General features: G+C 37.9%; 1 protein-coding gene across 1 annotated transcript; it reads right to left on the bottom strand.

Annotated features, from left to right (window-relative positions):
- Nucleotides 1–1,466: 1,466 nt before the first annotated feature.
- Nucleotides 1,467–22,965, bottom strand: LOC145785151 (uncharacterized). Its single transcript, XM_082596850.1, has 12 exons — nucleotides 22,264–22,965; nucleotides 21,942–22,195; nucleotides 20,629–20,894; nucleotides 19,434–19,621; nucleotides 17,820–18,400; nucleotides 12,623–17,708; nucleotides 8,933–11,889; nucleotides 8,389–8,579; nucleotides 5,792–8,141; nucleotides 4,376–4,438; nucleotides 2,539–2,635; nucleotides 1,467–2,006 (listed from the first exon to the last, which is right to left on the bottom strand). The coding sequence occupies exons 1-12, from the start codon at nucleotides 22,785–22,787 to the stop codon at nucleotides 1,718–1,720; spliced, it is 12,846 nt and encodes a 4,281-aa protein (XP_082452976.1). The 5' UTR covers nucleotides 22,788–22,965; the 3' UTR covers nucleotides 1,467–1,717.
- Between the last annotated feature and the right edge of the window lie 1,510 nt (nucleotides 22,966–24,475).

The raw sequence follows: 24,475 nt of genomic DNA on the forward strand, positions 1-24,475 counted from the left end.
CCTAAAACCGGCCCTGGCTAGGTAGCCTACCACACAAAATAAGCTTATCAAATGAAGATAGCACCATGCAGGTACAATTAAACGTGAGAGAAAATCTCATGCGTTGGCAACATTAAACATTATGACTTTAAATAACATTTCAAATGAAATGCGATGGATTGATAAGTTATTGGGAATCTTTATCCTCGAACTGAGAAAGCCTCTTCGGAAGATTAATCTCAATAGTTCTGTACAGTATGTTGGTAGTTCTAGACAGGAGCGAATCTAAGAGTTTATTTCGGGGGGGGGGGGGGGGGCCAGAAAAAGAAAAAGCTAAACAGATATGAACAATGATACTACGACATATACGATATGCTAGAAAATATACATTAAAGCAACCATTTTTATCAATTGTGATGCCGAGGGACTAATATCAGCTGTTTAGAAGCATATGCTGTTTAGAAGCCCAGGGGGCCCGCCCCCCCCCCCCATAAATCCGCGCCTGGTTCTAGAGGTTTTAGGCTAAACCACTGACGTAGGCCCTGCCACCGGAGTTGATAGTTGAAATTTTATCGCTGATAACTGAATTATTTCAATCGCTTATTGCTTGCCTTTGGTTAACAAGAGTGTAGATGGTCGTAAAAAAACAGTCTCGATGTGCTTTTACGTTGTTTTTTTTTGAAAAGCAGACTCAACAATAGTCTGCTTTTCAAAATCCTAACAACACTAATCTTATTTAGACAACAATTACTATAAAATACCGCAGTGAATTTACTTCATTAATATGGACATGGTAACGAGTTAAAAGCCGGGTTGAAAGATTTAAGCATCATTAGCAAAATTATATTTTGAGCTTACCTACATTTCTATTGTTTTTACGCTCTTTGCAATATCTATAAAGTTAGCCTTACCTCAAAATTTCACAAAGCAGCTTGTTGTTCAGTAGTTTTCCTTCTGGATTTTGGTATTTGAGAAACAAATGGCCTTATATACGACGCATTGTTTGTTGTTATTCATTATTTGAATCATGCTCTTTTTGAAGAGCTCTCAAAGCAATCATAACAATGTGAGCTCGAGCCAAACTGTGATTGGCCATTGAACTTTTTTCAAGCGTCAGCTTAACGTTAGTAGACGTCAAAAATGTCTTATATTGAACTATACGTTTTTTCTTCCTACTGCGTGGCTGGTATTTGAATGTTCGGAGTTTGTTGTGAGGTACTTGTAAATATTTTACTTAAATAGACTTGTTTACGGCCACTTGGACCAAATAGAGTCTGGTTTTGTTTCAAAATTTTCTATGGGAAGAGGCAATCGTAATGTATAGGCCAACTTCTGCCTAGTAACGACTTTGTTCGATAATAATTTTTACATTCAACGATTACTTACCGACTTCAACAGCAAAAAGTAGAAGTGTGGAATGCAATGAAGATTATAATTGTAGAGTTGTTTGGAAAGCATATTATGCTGTACCGATTTCTCAACTTACTGTATTTGCAAATATGTGACCAAACATTTTTGAAGTTGATAATGTGACAAGCTGCATTAAAACACAACTTTAAAAAAATTACTTTTTTATCGACACACTTGAAGTTAAGCTGCGCATGATTTGACTCCACGAATAGCAATTTTTTTTGAAGCTGTTGCTAGAAAGAACAGGGTCAGCAATCATCATACACAAGATAAAAAAACACAGCAGTTTACTTTTTGTTTGTAGGGTATCATGTTGAAGAGAATGTCACTATATAGGTGAAGTACCACCCAGTTGGAAAGGTTCCTCGTGAAAAACAAGGTAAAGTATAAATGCAATAGCAACTAAACGTATAGCAATGTCAACCAGTTTCGTAGCTGCATTGACAGCCATGCGCGATGCTGAAGGTTGCAACGACACGTCAGAGGAATTTGACGTTGATGACGAGAGTCGATTGTCGTAAGTGGGCGCCATTCCACATAAATTTGATAAAGCATTGTAACCAAATCGCTGTAGCGAACGGAGAGATTCGGTTGAGGGTAAAAGTCGCCAACTTCGTCTGCAATATCAAGAAAACACATAAAGTGAGTAACTCTAGGGGGTAACTATTTCATTGATGAAATTATACATAATAAATATAACCTTTTTTCTGACTAACTATCTATCTAACTAACGCAGTCAAATTTACTTTAAACTGGCAACAAACAAAACTAAGTTAGCGGTCATTCAAGAGCCATAGTCTATTTGACATTTTTTCGCTTGTGTATGCATCAAAGTAAGCCTATAGTAAATGGAGCTGTTTATTTAAACAATAAGTGCTAATAATACTACAAAAAGTGCTCAATGCCAAGCGAAAAACCAAGCAGAGCGAATTAGCCTAAGCTTACATCAAAGTTAGTTTTTTAAGCTACTAGTTCACTAAAAATCTTAACAGCCTGTTTCACCCCAATAGGAAGAAACTTATTCAAATGGATTGATTTGATTCAATGTTATTTTTAAGTAGCCTTATGATCCTAGTAGGCCGACAGCTGTTTAAAAAAGTTAGCACAATGTGAGTGAAGCAATGCCAGTGCCAAGATTAAAATTCTTACTTAGACCGAGCTGTAGTTGGGCGATGTGAGCCATAGTAGGGTGCTTCATTTTTATGTCGAGAACGAGGTGGTCCATTTCTTCTGTAGTATGGCTCTTCTGTAAAGGTGAACAACGTGTTGTACTTTAATAACTTTGTTTGCAAAGGATTAATCATGGCTTATTAATGATATGGCTGCGTCTCTTGAAAATGACCATTGGCAATAAATATTTTTTGATAACGCACTTTTGTCCAAATCTTAACAAAACTATTAACCTAGCCAGGGGCGCCGGAACGATTTTTGACTGGGGGGGCAAGATTACAAAAATAGGGCACTTTTGTTTACTAAAAGGCCAATTTTTTTTTCAAGTTTTAAGATATGATATAGCGATAATGCTAATCTATCAGCTCACTATGTATTGAGTAATGATAGCCTACAAGTGTCCGGTATACAAAGAAGGGCATCATGCTATGTTATAATGATGTAACCTACTGTCAAGCCTTAAAGCAACCTGCGGCCATGGCCGCTAAGTAGTGCTTGAATGACCGCCGGTGCTACCTCCTCAATCGGCCAAGTTTGGTCGCCGGTCTCTTCTAGCCAATTATTTAATTTCGCAATAGAATGATCGTGGATTAACTGTCGAAAATATGTAGTATCAAAGAGTGACGCAAAATTAGGTCAGCGCGTCATAATCGACACTGTTGCATTGTGCGGGAAGATTTTTGTTATTGATGGAAGATATCCATCTGCGATCACCAGCGCTGTAAGTCTTGTTTGTAATTCCCGACGTTTATTTTAACAAAGTCTTAATCCGAAGTGCTAATTTACATCGGCTGGTAATATTGTCGTTTTTATGTCGATTAGATGTTGTCGGACATTGAATCGTTGTTAAAAAGGAGAACTAAGTTAGTTGACATCCGAGGGGAAAACATTTTTTGGTCATATTTTGCAAAAATTATGCTTCTTTTTAGTAATGTCCTTCACATCATTGAAATACTTATTTTATTACCTTGCGGTCATCGTCAACTCATGTCGAAAGTTGTTTTTCGTTGCTAAAAAGAAGTCTAGGGGAGTGGCCAACTTCTTTAAAATCAGCCACATTGGAGACACTCGTGCGAGTGTCGTTAGATGGTCCCGCAGTACTATATTACAATCCCGATAAAGCAGTTATTGCGTGGTGTAACGATTCTATTGTAGGACGTCGCCCAGGCCCAGCCTTCAACAACGCTAAGTGATCACTTTAGTATTGTTGCAAGTTTAATTCTATTTACTTGTGCTATCGTTATTATTTGTATTTTGGCCTCCAAGCACGCAGATTTGGCCGCCGAGAAGGAGCTCCCAGTAAGCCACGATGGCTGCCGAAAAAAACGAGTTTGAAAGCCTGTACTGTGTTGCAAAATTTTGTGCCATAAATATTATTTTGAGGCAAAAATGAAAGATCATAATTAGGCTAAAAGGGAATAGCAGAAATTGTTATATTGCAAAATGTGCAGTAGCTTACATGACTTTAAAAGGGCACCATTGCCCCCCCTGCCCCTCCATCTGCAGAAAAATTGAGGGCAGGGGGGGCATTCGCCCCCCCCTGCCCCCCCGCTTCCGGCGCCTCTGAACCTAGCGCAATTGTGGCTGGTCTTTGACATATGTATAGATAGACTATAAACTGTAGGCTACATAACAGGCCAGTTGGTTTCATATAAGAAGAAAAGGAAGAAACATCACGTGATATTTTCATAGCTTTCTAATGTTCTTACAACTACTGTACAACAATAGACATAGAATTTTCTGAAATGTTTGATCAATATCAAAATATGCCAAAAGCAAATTATCTTTTGTTCCAAGATCTATTTATTGTTCTTACTCGACTTTGTATGCATATTCCATTCCCTGGTTGAAGTGGTATCTTTACTGCTGTTCTGAAAATCTGTAAAATAAAATAAAAACTTTATAACACGTATTTCGTACACGCAAACTGTCATGTCAAAATACACACAATACCACATGAAAATCCAATTGGAGGAACATTATTCGTAGGCCTATTTAAGAGTCACCAAAAATAAAACAAACTTAGACAGACAAAACTTAGAACGAACAAAGCAGTTGTTTCACGGATGATTTTGATTGATTAGGCTATTGTTGTTGCGGTTGTTGTAGCAAGCGGTTAACAACGCAATAATAAAAATCACAATTACCGGTTCGGTATGCAACAAATGTCAGCTAAATGTATAGTAGGCCACACTGCATCATACAAAAGAATAAGAAGGGTCATTGTAAAGTGGCATTACCGTTTTCAGAAGTGGGCATCCGCTACTTTAAAAGTAGCGCGTTAAAGTTTCTCCGGCTAAAGTATTGCGCGCTACCGCTACTTTTCCCTTAAAACTGACACAGCACTTTGTGACGTCAAAACGACCTTGAAAACGAATAATATCATTCGTTTAAACTGCCATTTCAACGTTGTTGTAGACAACAGGTTGTAGGTGAAATTTATGGTTACGCGTCTTTTAAAAACATGCAAACTTTGCAAAATGCGAGTCGCTGAGTCCTGCCCGCTTTGGCTTCGACACGTTTTTTCCAACGGACAAATGTCACTCCACCGCAACACCAGAAAGGATGGCGAATATGGGTGTTGTATTTAATAAAAAGAAGTTTTAAATCAGTACTGAGAAAGCTCAACGACTTGCTTCTGTCTGATAAAAGGCTTTCACAACTGACGTTTCTTTTCGTACCGACGTTTCATACAGTGGCATCAATAAACACACCAAAACATTCATCCTCGGAGTCGTGACTGATGCAGGTGTCACTCTTGTCGGTATCAACGTGGCTTGATGTTTCTCACAATAGTCGAGTGATTTCTGCTTTGAATTTTTCACCGATTCTTGCCATAAGAATCTCCAAAAACGTTAATTTTTTAAAAACTTCAAATTGGAAAGTAGCGGGTAACGGGAGTTCGACTAAAAGAAATGTAGCGCTTCTCTGTTACCACTACATTGGAAAAAAGTAGCGCCGCTACTCCAACAAAAATGCAGAGTCATACCGTTTCAACTACCAAAAAAGTAGCTGCAAAGGTAGCGTGCTACTGCCCACTTCTGACCGTTTTCTAATCAAACAGCCTTATTTCAGCCTGACTGTTGAAAATCATTGGCCTTTCCAGTAGGCCTACGGCACAACAAAAACGCTTTTTACGTAAATATACTACAAAACAACAACAAAGTTGTCTAGAAAATGCTCTAGCCGTAATTGGTAATGAAACTGTAACCTCAAAGTAACAGGGACCTACCATCCATGCAGCAACTGTCTTTATAGATTGGTCGAAATGTGACTTCTTGAGGGGGAGCCTTTCGAAGGGGCCGATCCAGGGTTCCTCTTAGAAAATCGACAACAGAAAGCGATTGAGGATTCTGTTGATTACTGTCGTGTTGTCTTTTTAAAATGCGTTCACTAGGCAACGATTTTTCTTCGTCGTTTGATGATCTGTTTTGGTTGTTTCTAAGAGTATGATGCCAGCGTCCGTCTTCTTCTCCTGGTTTGGATGATTGAATGGCGGTGTTTGGTTCGGAATTATTCGACCTGTTGTTTTGACCAACAACCGGATGACTTTTGCTGCGCGCGCTTTTAGAATTACTTAAGTCTTTACCAGAAGATTGATGTACTTGTTCCATCCGAGCAACAGTTTTCCGCCGATGAGGCTTCATTTTCTGATTTTCAGATATCGCTGAGCTTCGTTCCACACTATCTTCGTTTTCCTCATTACTTGTATTCTTTTCTTGAGTGAGTTTTTCTGATCGCAATGTTTTCCTTTTTGAATCAGGAGATTGATTTTCATTTTCATTCAATCGCTTTCGTCCAATGACCATATCGTCTGTATCCATACCGGTAGGATAAGGATATCGGGAATTAGGATCTCTATCAACATTTCTCCGATCACGAGGATATCCCTTTGTCCGCCCAAGCTTGGCAGGCACTGGGCGAAATCCCGTTGTATTGGGTCGGTCATCTTTTTTGGCCCTTCGATTCATTTCTCGAGCGACAGATTTCATTGTCCCGTGTATTGCAGTAACTTGCTCACATGATGCAGTGGTAAGATTACAAGGTAAACCGTTAAGGTAGTCTGAACTACTATAGTGTTTGTCATCCAAACGAGTAGTATTTCCTTCAATGTCCTGGAAGCGTTTGTGGTGATTGCTTGACCCGTGAGTATCGTCCCTGCTTGATGTAAGTCGTGTTTGCGGTTCTTGTAATGCTTCAGGTCCATAAGTGCGCTGCAACGCACGTCTGCCAAGTTGCACGGAATCTTGTAGTTTAGAAGACTTATAATTCTCTTTTTCTGGTTTTGTAAGTCGTGTACTTCTCGTTCCAATATCAATGCTTGGTCTTCGAGCGTAAGGGTTTATCACTTGTGATGTATCTGGTTTGGCTTCAGGGGTTGACCATGGATGTAATTGTTTGTAACCTGAAGTTTGTGTTTTGTCTTGTAAAGAAACGTCCGATGAAAAGTTTCTTTCATCAACCGTTTGCTTTCTGACGTCTAATGCAACAGACTTCTTTGTATCTCGAGACACAGCAGTTTGTCGAGGATCTTGAAGCATATTTACCTCAGGTTCGTTATGTAAAGGAATTTGCTTATTTATTTGAACAGCAGATTGGGCTTGTGGAGTAACGTTTCCTCTGTTTCTTAAAATTTTTGTTTTTCCAGCAGATGGATACATGTTGTATGAAGATGAGTGTTCGCTAAAATCGTCATACATATCAGAAGTTTGACAATATTGTGCAAGATGAAGCGGTGAATCTTCACTGTTATTGTTTTTACCTACATAAGTTGCACTATGTTTGTCATTCATAGCATTACATGCTACAATACTTTTCATTTGAGTATTTTGTGAATATTTTACTCGAGCCTTGTTGCGATCATATTTTGTGGTAACCTGATTACTTTCATTGTGCGTCGATGATGATGACAATGACATTTCTGAACGGGTTCCATGAGAGGAATCAAGATTAAAGGTCATAGAAATATTGCGACCATGGCCAATGTTTATGTTTTCGTGTGAAGGAGGGCTTTGTGTAATTTTCACGTTTTTTCTGGATAATAACGCATCAGCCCGTCTTTTGGTCTGTCCGATTAACACATTCGCGCTATCTGAAGGTGGACTGCCAGTTGATTTGACACTCTTTAATGAAGAAGACGAAGAAGAGGTGCGACAATTGGGAACTGCTTTCCCTGTTTCTGGAACAAAAGTGACGGTGGACACGTATGGATTTCCGCGCGACAATTTTACGCTTTTGGAACAATTACCTCCACTTTTTTCGTTATCGCTGTTAATTTGATCGCTCTCAGCAGGATGGTACGCTACAGAGCCGAATGTGGTCTTTCTCCTTGAAACTTTGACGCTGCGAACAAACATGTCTTGGTCGCTATCGGTGACAGAGTATTCTGATTTCTCGGTAGATTTTGACAAAGCGAATGATTCCAGTGGTTCAACTCTTACAATTGAGCTTCCAGCTGAAGGTGTCAAAGTCTTGGGGGGAAGAGGAGGTGCCTTTGTCGACTGATTGTTGCTCTCGACAAAGCTGTTTGAAGCAGCGCTAGAGACAACACTTGAGCTTTCAAATCCTGGACTAGAAATTCCCTAGAAACATGAACAATTTTTAGCTTGTGTTTTGACACATTTTCTTATCTTTTTTGACTGCAATTAAGTTTTTACCAAATAAGATAATTAAAAACTTGCAAAACAAATTAATAATAAGCTTGTTTGCGTTATAATATTTTTTACAACGTGAACCACAATTTACAGCAGAATATTAGGCCTAACTTGTTTAAAGTCTCGCATACATTAAACTCAATACAAAAAATATCAATCATTTATCAAAACTTACTGGTTGCAAATCCTCAAAAAAATGTGTCAACGCTTTGACTTTTGGTTTAGTCGGCTTGTTTGATTGATTTGCTTTTGTATCAATAAAATTGCAAAGGTTGACTCGTGGTTTACATTTTTTGATTTCTTCATATGAGTTGTTGAACTGGATTGGTTTCAATTCCTTTTTCTGCTTTTGAACCGTGCTAGTAGCTGCATTAAATATTGACAGTTTACAATTTTGATATACATATGTCTACTCATTTTTTTTTATAGTGATGCAATAAAAGGTTTTAGATTATTACGACATTTAGAGCAATTTTTAAATTAGAAACGTTCAAAATGTTTGAAATTTTGATTTTTGTTAATAATGTTTTCTTGAGCCAAAAAATCTACATGCTATACTTAGACCATCCTGATAAAATAATAACAATACAATAGATAACAACATTTCAGTGGAATTTAGTAAAAAAATTTATGAAGGTCTTTCATTGCATTTTAATGCACTCGTGATAAGTCAACCTTGTATTAAACGTAACAACCCAAATTGGTTGTGATAGTCTTACATGGTGTAAACTGTTGAAACTTTCCAAGAGTCTTTTCCACGTGAACATTTGGTGAAGGGTTTACTTCGGCTGGAGTTTGTAAGTCAACCACTTGTGTTTCCATGTTAGATATAACATTTTGTCTTTGTGCGTGAAAGCATCTGGTACCAAAAGTAACAGACTTGACAGTTTTCTCATTCAATCCATCACTATCGAGCACTCCTCGTGGTGCAGTGAGTAGTTCATTTTGTAAGTTACTGTGAGCTATCCTTGGAAAATGTTTACAAATGTGATTGCAAATTTCTTCATGAAAGGCCGAAGTCCCAGTTGATTCTGCAACTGCTGAAAAGGTTTCATCATTTTCAGAAAGATTAATGTGATTTTTAATTTTGTTTTTCAAACATTCTTTACCTTCTCCATTAAAACTACTTTCCTTTTCTTTCAAGATGTCATTTTCACCAAGCACTTCACTTGGCACTTTGGAGACTTTGAAAAGTGGATGTTGGGTTTGAGTTCCATTGAAATTGTCACATTTTGCAGCCGATTCTACACAGTGACATGATGGATGAAGTATCTTCTTTTTTTGTGGAGGTCTCGAGCTTGGGTGTGGTTGTTCGTGATTATGCCAATCATAGCTAAGATCATCATTCGTATCGGATAAATTAATATCTTCAATCTCGCTACTGCTATTGTAGCTTGTGGTTTCCTCTTCAAGACTACTTTCAATCGTGGCTGTAATGGTTTGATGGTATCGTCGTAACCTGACATTTCCCATCCGGCTGTTTGTTTTTTCTATCAAATAACCAGTTTGTCGAATTTGAGCTTCGGTTGATATTTTGGAACTTGTTTCCATTGTACCATCATAATTTTTAACGGCTAAAGTGTTGTCAGGTGTTCGTTTTTGTCTGGATCGTTTCCCCAAACACATCCTCATATCATGTCCACAGTCGTTTGCTTTTTTTCTTCCAATGCTCAAACTTTTGAATTTTCGACCCAGTGTATCGTACGTAGAGCTATCTGAATCATCGGTAATTTTTATTCTTGACGAATAACGTTTGGCAGACATTCTTTTTCTTGTGACTTTTCTCAATGGCGGTTCAATTTCTTTACTTCCACCAAAGATGTCAGAAGCACTGTTTTTGAAGTTTTCAAAAAAACTCAGTACAGTTGATTGCAAATCACCCAACATTTTGGCTATGTCACCAGCAGATGTAAGTTGAGCATTGGGTTGAGCTTGAAACTGACCATGTTCAACAATTTCAGAAGGCCGGTCTGTGCAGTTAACTAAAGAACTATTAAATATGTCACAAACTCCCTCCATCTCATTATTAAGTTCGCTAATCAAGTCTTTAATCTCGCATTGCGGGGCTGCTGTTGGCATCAATGTGCTAGGGAGTTCCTTTGTTTTACTGACAATTGGCAAATTTGAGTTTCTTTTTATCAATTTAATATCAGTTTTACAGTGCTGTTTGGAGGCTGTATTTAATAATCCAACTGCAGGCTTGCACGTATCTGGATAAGGATTTAATTTGGTTTCTGAAAGCTCCCAAATAATACGTAATGGCGGTCTGCTAGGGTCACATATTTTCCCAAATGTGTCTGTAGTTCTTACTGAAACAACGCTGTCCCTCGGCGTCATAATTCGCATGGGCTCTGAGTTTGTTGCTGGAGACTTTTGAGATGGGCATTTTTTAGAGCATGCCATTTTAGCAACTCCGTCCATTTCTAAAGATGATGCCAATACACCGCTACTTTTAGATTTGTCGCTTTCTCCAGAAGGTAACACAAACCGTTTTCCTTCAATCTCCCTTGGAATAGGATTTGTTAATGTTTGAAATTTATTCAAAAGATGACTTGACGAGTCATCATTTGCTGATGCTAACAAGGAATTGCTGGATGGGCACAATCCTCGTTCTACTCTATTTCCAATTGTGACCTTTTCGAGAATGCAAGATGGACCACTTGTTTTAAAACTTCTTTCTTTTCGTTGCAGGCCAAATGACGTGCCTGCATGGAGGTCCATTGAGCAACTTGATTCTTCTGAGGTGCACTCTGTATCGTCTGAAAGTTCTCGTTTGGTTTGGTTCAACTTATTCCATTCAGCTTTCAACGCTTTAAGACCAACGCCTTGAGATGAAGTAAAATAACCTTCTGAAGATGTTAATTCTTTCCTTTCTGGAAAAGTTTGTCCGTTTTGATAACTGCTGATAGGTAAAGCATCTAGAATAGTTTCGTAAGAATGAAAATCACAGGAATCATCAGTACTTCTTGGTTTTCCAGATGGTTGTAAAGAATCAGTACATTGATTGCTACTTGACGTGCTCGATTCGGTTCCTTTGTGAGTGAAGAAACTGGATGACATGGTATGTTCTGGATAGTCGGAAGACGTATGTGAAAATTCAAACTCTCGATCTGGTTTATTTCTACAGTCGCTTGAAAATCCTATTGTATCAAGGTCGTTGTATGATGTATTAGTAATAGTTCCACTAACATTGCTTTCACTTATCAATTGCTGAGGTGGAACAAATTCAAATATAACATAATCGCTGTCATCTTCACTTGTGTCAGCTTTGCTGCTACAAGTTGCTCTTGAAGAAGGAAAAGGAGCAGTGCTAAATTTTTGATCGTTCTTGACATCATAACTTTGAGTTCTTTTCTTCTGGTTGTGACTAATGGGAGCCAAATGCTTCGCAATGTTTCCAAACTTTTTCACCATGCTCTTTGGGACATTTCCAAAGACTTTATCCGCAGGATCTTTATTTATATTTTTACTATAGATTTTAGACAAACGAATTTTCTCATAAGGGTTGAAAACTCCAGCTGATGGAAGTGGGTTTTTTTTACTATTCGAGTATTGGTTTGAATCTGAGGAAGCTGTAAAAAATCCATTGGACGAAGTTCTAGACGAAGAGGTCTGGACACTACTACAGTCAATTTCGCTGCTGCAGGTTAGGTTCTCGATATTCTGACGTCTTGACCTAAATGTAAACCAGTCCAGTTAGTTGGTAATAAACATTTTCCAGCTGCAATGATAGCCCAACGCCAAATGAGTATACATGAGACTTACAAACGAAATACAATGGTATGGAAAAACGATAATTTCATAACCTGATTATGCGCTGGAGCAACGCACTTCAAGGACAGCTCGCTATTCAGTGGCACCTAGCGAATGCAAACATTAGGATTTATTTTAAACAAAAATCGGTTACTTCATGCAAATGGTTTAAGATCTCTGCAAGTATGTCATGCGGCCAGGATTAAATTTCAGAAGCGGCTTTCTCTATCCTAGAATAAAGATTTTACTGGTTTATTTCGAAATATTACCTTGTTGATACCAATGTTGGATCAAAATTCAGTTTGCAGCCCTTTACTTTCAATTACACTTTAAAATATTTGAAATAATTTAAAGATAGTTCTTTTTAGAGCAGAGTCTGAGCATTTTTCAGTTTCAGATTTTTTTTTTAAATTAAATTAATACTTAATACTTAATTTTACTGTCAGGGAATAAAAATCTTTTGCCAGATTACGCTCTAACGCTTTTTCGATGATGACGGGTGGGGTGGAAATCATTAAAAAATAGCATTACATTTATACACAAAGTTGGCCAATCTCTCGTGTCTAAAACAATGAACCAAGCAAAGGTGTGAAAAACTAAGGAACAAAACGCTGATTTTATTTTGTTGAAGTAGCATAGTGTTAATGCCACATTACCTGTTACTTTTACTTTCTGTTCCAGCTCTTTTGAGGTGTTGAGAACAATCTGCCCCAGAAGAGCAGCTAGAAGCTCTCTTCCAACGTTCCAAATGGGTGTCACTGAAAGTTACCGCTTTTTTCTGTTGTACGCTTGAAGATGGTGTTGCATCAATACTTTCATTATCATCCGACATAAGCTTGAAGAATTTTTTAATAGATTTGGGTATTTTATTTCTTCGGATTTTTAAAGTCTTTGGAAAATTATTATTGAAATCATGGGAAGGTTTTCCAGGCGGTCCACTATTGGCAACAATGCGCTTTGCCTTTTTAAAAAGTCCTGATGATTTGGACCAGTTTTGTATTCTAATAATCTTTTGTCCTCGACTAGATGGTGTTGGAGTAAACTCGGAATCGTATTCGTCTGTTTCGTTTGTGGTTTCTGAACTGCCTTGAAACAAATCTTCTTGGGAGCCCAATTCGCTGGAAATCTCACTACTGGTTACAGGAGTATCAACTGAACTTTCTGTCGAACCAGAATCATTGTCACGTTTTGAAACTGGAGGATTTGGTCGTTTCTGCTTCTTTTTATCTGCTTCTTCTTTCGCACGTTTTTCTGCGAGTTTTTCTATTTTATCAGAACGTTTTTTCTCTTTTTTCTTCTTATTTTGCAATGCTTGCTCCGACACTAGTTGAGATAAATTATAAGCTAGCTCCGCTCCAGGTTTGGAAGCATTTGCATTTAAACTTAAATTTTCTCCTATTACTACTGCACCTATTAAATCGTTCAACAAATCTTTCACTGCTTCTCTAGTTTTATAATAACTTGGATGGCTTGGACTGATAGGAGTATAAGAATATTTTCTTTTGATGTTTGCACTTGTTTCCGAAAAAATATCTCTTATCCGAGGAAACGAAGATGAAGATGCGGTTTCGTATATACTTGAATTATGCATATACTCACTAGTTCCCCCTTTTGTTGCTTTTCCAATGATTTGTTCCGCTAATATTTTAGTTGGCAAAAACGAAGCAATAAGCCGTTGCTTTTCATCGCCGACATCTCTTGAAAAAACTTGTCTGTTGCCAACCTGGTTGAAAAAGCATTCTTCTGGTAAGTTATCCTTGTCAGGAACAGTTGTCGAAAAGGACACAAGATTGCTGTTACTAAAGCAGCACTTATCTACTTGGTTGTGCTTTGGACTCAAATGTTGTCTTTGCGAATCTTTGGGTGAGTTTTCTTTTATGAAAGCGTCGATTATTATCTGTCGTCGTGCTTGATCAATCGACCGTTTCGTTAATTCGTCAGCAATTGAACTATCCACAGCTGACCCTAATTCTTCTTTGAATAGATCATCAAATGTGCTCTCCGATTGCAGATCTAACCATGAACACTGTATTGAAGTTTTTGACAAATACAATGCTACACCTGTTTCCAAATGCTCCTCTGCGAGTTCATCACAAAATGTTTCTACATCTTCTTCAGTGTAAAGTGGATACACCTTTCCATGGAGCTCCTGTCCTGTTAGTATTGCACAATCGACAATTTTCTTTGCCATTGGTAAAATTGCAAATTTATCATATAGCCCTGGAAAAAATGGCTTAAATTTTCTACGTATCGGACATCTTTTGCACTTCATGGCGAATTTGCATATAGGATCGTCGCTGTCAGAATCTAAAATTGACGACCCTCTTTTTGATCCACGTTCAAGCAAAAACTCAACGTCATCTAACGAGACTCCAGGCTCCATATCATTTTGTTGGCAAGGCCATTTTGTACATTTTATGCCATCTGGATGATCAATGAAGTCATTTGATTCCAAACAACGAGCATAAAGACATTGGGGCTCTTCACAAAGCAAATGGAGAGAATCTCCATCTAAATTTTTAACTTTGGAAGTAATTTGTAAACGACCAAAAGTTTTTAAGCAATGAATGGGTTTTATTGGTGGCAAATGATTACCGTATCTGTAATTTCTTTTAAGCTCTTTCTTAGATCTACACTTTCGTGGTTTTTTACCACGAAAGTTTTTCATCAACAATCCATCTCCTCGCAAGTACACCATAGCTGCGTAACCTCGATAGCTTTTCGAAGGCATTTCTGTGTCTTCACTTGAAGCTGCAAGATAGTTCCGGCCTCGAATTTCATCTTCATCTGAATCTAACCTCGGTGGCATTCCTTCCTCAAGGCTCCCGGTTCGTCTTTTGGCTCCGTCACTTCCTTCTTCCCACCACGAAGTTATCACAGAAACGTTTGTAGAAGAATAATCCATTGCACCCATCTTCAGTAATCCTTTTGGAAATCGCTTTCTGGAATCTGTTTTATCACCATACATGTCCATATGGGCACTATCATCAGAGTGAGAAGCAGTGAACACTGATTGACTTGTCCCCAAACTTTTTGTTATGCGCTTACAAAGCTTTGTGTTGACATGACGCTTACAAATGTTTTGACCATCAATGAAGCCTTTGTCTTCATTGCCAGTTCCTTTACCACCGACATCTGAAACTTCATTATTCTTTTCGTCTAGAAATTTAGTGATTTTTGTCACTGAACTTTTTTTATTCACTTCTTTGATTGTGCTCTTTTCGGGCAAGTGCTCTGGCTCAGAATATAATACCGGTGCAACTTGCTGAGGAATTACATCATGGTGTTGTATCAGGTCCTGATCTCGCATCACGTCATAGCGTCGCATCACGTCATGATGGTTTCGCTTTGCGGCATGGTTTCGCTTCACGTCATAATTTCGCTTTATTTCATGGGGTGGCATCACGTCATTAGGTCGCATCGCGTCATCGTGTCGCATTGCTCGATTTGGATTTATTTCCATCCCTTTGTGTGGAAATTTAGATCGTCTAGGAACATGCGTTATTGTTTTACGTTTAAATTTACGTATCCCAATGTATACCTTTGTTGAGTCTTTGTGACGATCGATTGTTTTCTTCTGAAATTGTTCTGTTTTTATAATGTCTTCACTGAGTTGACTATCAAACGAGACGCGGCTGCTGGAAAGCCCAGGAACATTACTAGTGGTGGCGTTGGTAAATCCAGTTGAAGTACCAGATGGACTTGCATTTTGGTAACGAGAAGATCCCATTTCTGTTGGTATCGAAGATGCTTCTGGCGATCGTCTGGAGGAACGAAGAGTCGATGCAACTGGTGTGCGTGTATAATAATTATTTTCCGAATATTTATTAGGTGTTACTGTTGAACGTTTTGAAGACGAAAATTTTGAAGGGTTTGTTGACGGCCGAGACTGCTGCCCATCACTTTTAATTAAGATAGAACCATAAGACGTGTATCCCTTGCTAGTTGATAGATTTCCTTCCTCTTCATCTTCCTCCTCTTCTACGTCTTCTTCATCCTCGTCAAGATTTTCTGTGGTTAAACCTGTTGCCTCTGATGTTTCAAAAGGAGTTTCAGAGTATGCATTTTCATAATCGTCACTCTGTGTCACGGAATCATCCGAAGTAGCTGTTTCTTCAATTGTAGTTGCCGTTTTCGCACCACCTGTTTGTGAGTACGAACCTTCATTTCGTTCAGAAAGTTCAAATTCTGACGTCTCAGATAGAGCACTTTCGTATCCCGACAGATCATCCACACTTGATGAGGTATCACCAGAATAATAATTAATTGTAGATGCATCGCGTTTAGGACCACATCGAACTTGAGGAACTAACGTAGGTGCTTTCTGTTTTGTTTTCATAAAAGTTGTAACTTTTTGGCTCTCCTCATTTTTAGTTTGTCTCCCTCTCCCAATAACAACCTTACTTCTTCCTTTTTCAGTTGCAAAACAAGGTAGAGTTGGTTTTTGTTGTTGCACAATTCGCAACGGTTGGCAAGCCTCTGGTATAGAAACAGACCTGCTGTAACGATACACTTTCAAAGTTTTTTTCTTGTTATCAGCGTGAGCTTGTTCTGCCACATGAAGTAAAGTTCTTCGTACGTGTTGCATTTCTTTTTTTACTGCTTTATGCTCATACAAAGGAAGGGAAAAATTCGTAATTGGTGATTTGCTCCAGTAAAACGATATATTTCTTTTTACATTTCTTTTGTCTTTTGTGCGGAAAAATGATCGATTTGTGGCTTCCCTGTTGCTGCTATTCATAGATGACGAATTGTCCCCATATGATGAAGTACTTTTCTCAGTACGATAGTCGAATGGCAACATCTGAAACATTCTGTCGGTGAATTTGTTCATGGCGCAGTAAATCCTTTTGTAAAATTTCTTGTTGTGATAATCTCCATCAGCTATTTCACATCCAGCAGATGGAGACGGAACAAGATGTTTTTCAGTTTTAGATTTATTCTTATTTATTTTTCCGATAATGAGCTTATGTACCTTTTTAGCACTTTGGCTGAAACCGTAAAATCTACATTGTTTCTTGGGTTGTTTAGAACTTTTTTTAATTCCAGAGCTCGGTGCTGGAAATGATGACGCTGTACCAGTAGGAGAGGAATTAGAAGAACTTTCTTCACCTGTTCGTTCTTCAGATTCATTAGATTCCGTAGATTCTTCTCCGAAGCTTTCTAGCTCATCTTCATCTGGTTGACCAGTATCATCTTCCGAGAATTCTACGCTCTCATACGTTTCTTCAACTGTTGTTACGTCACCATAGTCCTCCTCAGATCCTTGGTCGTCGTACAGCATTTGCTCACCTGCTTCATTTCGTTCAATGGCATTTTCAATATCGTCATATACGTGATAGCATGTGAAACGTTCACTACTGCCTCCAACAGTTCCAAAAATATCCTCATCACCTCGATTTCTTTTTTTCAGTTCATTCAAATTTTCAGCGACTCGAGACAATCTTTTATAAAATGATGAGTTACTATATGAAGATTCTCCATTGCCTCGTCTCCACAATGCACCATCATGGGCGTTGTAATCGCCGTAATCTTCTGCATAAGCATTTTTAGGAGTTCGTAAGTCAGGCCTGGAAGATCGCCGAAGAGATTTCAAATTGATTTTCACCGTGTCCGGTTGCGGTTTCATTGTTTTCAGATCGACCACTTCTGTAAGAGACAAGTCTCGGCTTGGAATTGGTGATTTTCCTTTCTTTGGTGACCAGCCATCTTCACCTCCTCTCCATTTGCGTAGTCTTCCGTCTTCTCCTTCTCTGATATTTTTACGGAAAAACTCCATTTTGTGAGTCAACTTGTCCTTGTTATATGTCTCTTGACCACCCGGAAAAGCTTTCATATGATGAATTTGATCACCAGTTACGTCACGTATTTCATGACGAAACACTCTCATTTTGTTCGACAACTTATTTGACGCACAAAACTCGTCTTCTTTGACGTTTGGTATATTGGACAAAAATTTGAGACCTGACTTGGACATTTTTTCTTCTTTCTTCGTGCGTTGTTTAACCTGTCGTCCGCGGCCAATAACAACAGGTATATTACTGTCCGCCACACGTCCTTCATTCAATGGTTGGTATGTTGTGTCATACAAAGCAACTGCTTTTGAACAGACATATGGATGGGTAGTGCTGTCTTTCTTAGTAAAGATGCTGAAAAAATTATCAGCTGCTTTCTTTACAGTATCAAAATATCCGACTTTTTCATATGTTGTAGCTCGTGCTTCTTCTGCTGCAACTTGAGTTTCTGCAATGACCGCTTCAGCATCACCAGATACAATTTCAGGCTTCTTGATATTTTCGATTGCATAACCTTCAGCTTTAATATTAATAGTTGGAGGGAGATGTACGGAAGGCAAGGTAGCTACTGAGTCACCTGAATCATACATATTACGTTCCTTTACTCGTATACGAACTGTTCCAAGGATCACAACTTTGCTGCAAAAAATAAAGGTTGCTGTTAATTTTTAGGAATCGAAATCTCAGCATGTGCTGGTGACTTTTTCTTCGATTTTCTCCAAATTTTCGGAGATGAAATTTTTTTTGCCGTTAACTCAAACGTACTTGTGTGAATGTTACTTTTTTATTTTTTGCTTGTTTCAGAGTAAAACTGGACAAAATGAACTCATGAAACTGCTATAGAAGTAAGCCGTAAGGAAAAAACATGATGATGATGAAAAAAAACTTAAGAAACAGTGAAAATACGTGACGCAATAATAAAATATGGTGAATATACTTATTGGAGATCTTTAACTAAAATAGAAAAATAAGTATATCAATGCCTTCAAGTTTCACTCAGCTTATTTTTTTTATAGAAATTAACAATGAAAGTGGCATTTTCACTTTGCTAGATTTCTTATTGTATTCCAGTTTCTATTAGGTCATGTACAGTAAAGCTCAGAATTAAATACAACAATGATGAAACTAAAGATTGAATGAGGGTGTTCACCAAGCATTTAGTTCAGCTTAGTTTGAACCAGAGGAACGCACTTCATGTTATTGATGAAACTAATGTTAACTATTTGCTATCATTTTTTATTACTTAACAAAGCCATAAATATACTGATTGATCGGCAACCATAATTTGTTTCTATCAATCAATCAATCATTTTATTTTTCGTCATTAACGCGTCCGGGACAAAAAAGATACTAAATTACTAACTACAAAAATCGATATAGACCTACCAGCACGTTAATGAACGGGAAAAGGTGGCTAAACCTTGAAAGGTTTAAAACGTGCCTGAATGGAAAATCATGCAGTAGGCTATATATCAGTAGTTAGCACGGCTAAAAAAAAAACAAAAAAAAACAAATAGCAAAAAATAAAACAAAACAGAGAGAAGCACACATGTAGTAATGCTCTAATTCTAATACACATGTTTTAATACCAAGCAATTAATAAAAAGCAATCAATTTATAAGTTTGTTCTATAAGATGGCACAGCATCTTGGCAATGAGCTTTGTTTCTTACGTGTGTGTTCCATCCGGTTTGCTCAGTCGACCAATGAGAACAACTGGTTTACCCACAGGTATTGGACTACCAACAGTAGTCATGTAATCTTCATCATTATCATCATCAGAATGTATGCCTCGGAGACTCCTTAATCTTTCCACAAAACTTAGACTCAACTTAATTTGATTTTCAAGACCATCTTTGTACTGAAAACGTTGACAAAAAGAGAAAATAAAATAAAATTGTTTGAAATATAGGCTACCAGTAACACAACCAGTAAAAATACCTTTTTTACAATTGCAAACAATACTGTACTGTGTGCATTATACTGTAGAATTATAAACGAAACAACGACAGCATTATTAACGACAAAGGTGGTAGCCTACTGCTATTTTACATTCATCGAATGCTGGCATTTGCACAACAATCTAACTTCTTATAGCATAATTTGTTTAGAATCTATTTCGCTAAAATAATAGCATCTTCAGCTAACACATGTATAACCTAAACGTAAACAAGTTTTTTAAAATAAAAAAAGGAAAATTCGTAAAACAAACAAATAAAGCAAAGTCCGATATTAACACGCATAAATATTCTAATAGATACAGTAGTTGAATAGTTTGTCAGAAGCAGGCTATACTTTCACTGCCCTAATGACCACCGCATGGTTTTTTGGTGCTTTTATTGTGTAGTTTCCATATGAATAAAAGTAATATGTTATGCTTTCTTCAATTGTACAATGAAATGAATTAGGAGCTATGCAGAAAATAAATTTGATTGGATGGTGTAGCTTTTTGATGTAGATATGCCGACTTGCCGAGTATTTACAAGTTTTGTTTTGCATCTACCACTGGTTACACATATGGTGCTTACGGGATAGGGCAATGGAAGGTACTATTCTTCAAAAGAGCTCTATGAGTATGTTTGAAGCCACATTGTTCAGTGTCAGAATCTCGGCAGTATCACTAATGTCGCCCTGCTTTCCAAAGGCTTGGCCCTGCCGTGATAGGTATGTCAACCGTTTTTGCACAACCGTCGGGATTTTCGTTTTATTGTGCATCAGTGAAAAGTGGCATTCTGGCATAGTTTTTTCTTTGTAGAGGAATAGATCACGGATCATATCGATTCACCGTCCACCAAATAAATAAAAAAAGGTCTGCATATCAAGGACAATACAAAAAATTTAGTCATTACAAACAATCATTTTACCTACCTTCAACACACCACTCCTCCCACATGACCGATGTTCACTATAGCACGAGTGTGGCCAAGGATGGCGCCTTACGTTTGGCCGGCCTGCCCTCCTGTCTGCCCTTTTTTGATTCGATATTCTTGTAATGATATTATCAGAAGGTCGTTTTGTTAAAAGTTGATGAACATCTGGGGTTGCATTTTCTCTATCACCAGGTTTATCACCTTTGGAAAATCTTTTTCTAGCTCGTGCTCTCGCTTCTTGAACGCATTTCGGTAAACCGCAAGCTGCAAAAATATTTATACAGTGTAATACATCAAATATAGTTATTACTCTCTAAAACCTCTACAGCTTGTTTCGCCCAAAAGGTGAGATCATCAAAAGCTCCTTATTCTAATAGATTCTGTTCGCTCTGCTTAGCCTTTGCTTGGCATTGAGCACTTTTTGTAGTATTAATAGTATTTATTGTTTATACAGTATATTATGTTACCAACAATAATAGTAATCGTGGTTTAATTTGTGCCCATTGCGACAACATACTGCGATTTCAGATGTAACACAACTAGCAAATAGGAAGTAGCGAAAAGAAGACACTGGTATTAAGTCAGCTGCTCCAATTATTTTAAACGTCATAAAATGTATTTTCGAGATATAGCAGCGTGCATTAGAGCGCTGTCGAACCGACGTCCTTTCGAACGTCATGCAGATGTTTTTACCACTCGGCCAAGTAGCCGACAGGACTTTAACAAAATTTCGGCACATCATGGGAGAAGGTGGAGTATATACGAGATAGCTTCCAGAAACAAACGAAAACATTACAATCAGTCACTGAAATTGAGAAAAATACGCAGACTCACAGGAAAAGGTACAAAGAAGAAGAAGAAGAAGAAGAAAAAGAAGAAGCACGCTGTTTATCACGCACAGTCATACCATAGATATAAAAGAACTTTTAGTTATTCAACTAAAAAAAGTTGCTTATATCGAGTAATATTTTAAACTAAATACGTATGAAATGCACTACATGTGAACATAAAACTCTACAAAAATACTTGTGCAGGTTTACGCCAAAAGTAAAGATAAACTTAATTATTCGCATTCAGGGAGGCATTTCAGGACTGATTTCCATTCAGCGGAACCTAATAGGCTACTTGTATCTACTCTACACACTATACAGTTAGCCTAACTTTCTTTCTAATGCAATCAATATAGCCTATACCTAACATAGATTCGGTAAAAAGTCATCTTTTATGCAAAATTTAAAAATATTAAAATAACTTGTATATTTTTGAGATCAAACACAAAAATTAACTTGACTGAAGTAGACCTAAGCTTACTTTGAATTTCTCCATCTCCGCTTGATATCTCTCCTGGACCTAGCATATGTCCATAGCCCCCGTGGTGACTGCCTCTACTGTGTTTTAGAGAAGGAAGAGCTACACGCTTAGCATTTTCCCTTTTCTTCTGACGCCTCACCGCATTTACAGCGGAATCTGACGCACGTCGAGCAGCCACACCATGAAAATCCTTTTTCTTGCGTAACTTTGCCAACATCAAATCCGATTTGATCAAGCCAGGAGGAAAAGATACTCTAAAGAAAACTGATGATAAACAAATAGCTAATCTAAAGCAATGACGTTCGTTAAACTTACAACCTACCTGTACTTTTCCCTTCTAAAATTGCCGGCAAACTTTCCTAGTCCAGAGACTGAGGTTGCTTTTACAGTCGGTCCTTCTTTAAAAGCAAGTCTCATCGGTCGGGCCTCGTGTGGTTCAATAATATGGTCGTTAACTTTCTCTTCCAATATTCTTAACGAAGACGACATGTTTATCGGCGGATTGCTTCTTTCGGGACACTCTCGACGTTGTTTTAAAGGACAATTCAATGGCCAATTTTGACCATATTCAGAATTTGGTTGTGCTTGTTGTAGTGCTTCGTTTTTTTGCTGAGTTATTGTTTCATCTAACTTGAAACCGTCTCCCTCTTGGCACTCTTCATCACAGTCCTCTCGTCGAGTGAAAGGACACCCTAAGGGCATTTTTTGATTTCCTGGAGGAACATTCTCAGACGCTAAAGTCTTGGCCATTTTTGGTTGTATCGATTGCAACGCTGGCTCCATCATCTTTTTGTTTTTATTCTGTCTGCCCGTACATTTGTCAGAGCATTCAGAACGACTTCTCATCGGGCAACCCTCAGGCAAATCAGAGTCAGAGTGATAAGCATGTTCTAACGTACCAGCTTGATATTTTGCTATTTCATCGTATGCTGGATCTCTATACAAAGTTTTGAATCTTGTTTGACATCTGTCGTCGCATTCAGATATATCTTTTTTAGCGCAACCTGGAGGTACCTGTCCTTTGGAAAAGCCTCGGTCTACGGTACTAGCATGGTCTCTAGTGATTTTATCACGAAATGGAAAGACAGATTTTCTTAACTTATTTCGGCATCGATCAACGCATTTGGAACGACTTTCCATAGGACAGCCCTCTGGCACGCTTTCTTTTGAAAATTTTTCTTGATTTAATGTGTTTGCTTTTGTGTTAGTAATCAGTGAAGGCGTAAACTTATCTTTACATCGTTGATCGCAATCCGAGCGGCGTTTCTTTTTACATCCTATCGGCACTGTTTGGTTAAAATAATCAGCGTATGGAGAGTTTTCAAATTTGCTTGCAATGTTTTGCTTTATTTTGGATGCCCTAGCTTTTGCTTTGCATCTATCATCACAATCTTCACGCCTTTTCCTTGTACATCCTTTTGGCATTTTTTCCCCATATTCAGGAAACGATGCATTCAAAGTGCTTGCTTCTTCTTCTTCTATTTGATAATATTTTGGTCTAGATGATTTCGGTTTTGCCAAACAAATAATAGGGCAATCTGAAGGACGAGTCATTGGACAACTTTCTGGTAAGCTTGATGAAAGCTGCTCTGAAAACTGAACTTGATTGGAACTCATAAGATTAGAATGTAAGACAGGTTTAACTGATGATCTTAGTATGTCATTCTCAAGTGGTTTAGAACGCCCATTTCTAGTAGCCTTTTCTTTTCCGCTAGATCTGTTGTGATAACATGTGAGACTAAGAGAGCCAAAGCTATTTAAAATTTCTTTCTCTTTTTGCAAAGACCTTAATGCTTTAGCTTGAAGATTAGAGGTTGAACTGGTTATTTTCCAGGCCTTTTTCAGATTGCTCACATCACCAACGTTATATGGAGTTGCTTTTCGTTTTCTGTCGAATTTTTCATGATTGCTGTAAGAGTCTGTTGATGATGCAATGTAAACGTTATGAAAAGATGCAGAGCGTCTTCTGCGTTGCTTTACAGGTTGCGATAACTTTTCCTGCATACTTCTGTTCCTGAAACTCCTGGCATTTCTCGACCGTACACTTTCACTATCAGAATAGCGTCCGATTTCTGACATTCTATTTCAATTTGCTAGCAAACTTTAAGAGATTTCGTATCTGTTTCATCTAGAAAATCTTATGTTGGCTTTCAACTAGCAGCATAGCTTGCTATTTGGTCACAATAACAATTATTTCACGTAGTTATTCATAAAAGCTCCTGTTGTTTCGTCATTTGTAGAATATTGCTCACTATGCAATAATTATACAATCATGCATGTCTACAAAAAATACGATACAGTGGCCTACCGGTAACCTACTGTGCAAAAGGAGGTGTACAAAATTACTATGTTACTTCATAGCTTGATTGTGATTGTGAACATCCTTATTCTTGGACTGAGAAAGCCTCTTTCGAAGATTAACCCTGACAGTTTTGCATAGCCTACTTGCAGAGAATTTGAATCAATGCAAGTTTTTATTATAGATTTTCTTGTTGCTTTGTGGAGCCTACCATAGTAAATTTTTCAAAAACAAT

This window comes from Aplidium turbinatum, chromosome 16 (genome assembly GCF_918807975.1).
Source record: "Aplidium turbinatum chromosome 16, kaAplTurb1.1, whole genome shotgun sequence".
Classification (NCBI taxonomy): Eukaryota; Metazoa; Chordata; class Ascidiacea; order Aplousobranchia; family Polyclinidae; genus Aplidium; species Aplidium turbinatum.

Coding starts and splice junctions, on each gene's coding strand:
- LOC145785151 (XM_082596850.1), bottom strand. CDS start 22,787: ATGAGAAGTCGTTCTGAATGCTCTGACAAATGTACGGGCAGACAGAAT. Junction 4,439..5,791: donor AGACAGTTGCTGCATGGATG/GTAGGTCCCTGT, acceptor TTTATTTTACAG/ATTTTCAGAACAGCAGTAAA. Junction 2,636..4,375: donor GAATATGCATACAAAGTCGA/GTAAGAACAATA, acceptor TCACCTTTACAG/AAGAGCCATACTACAGAAGA.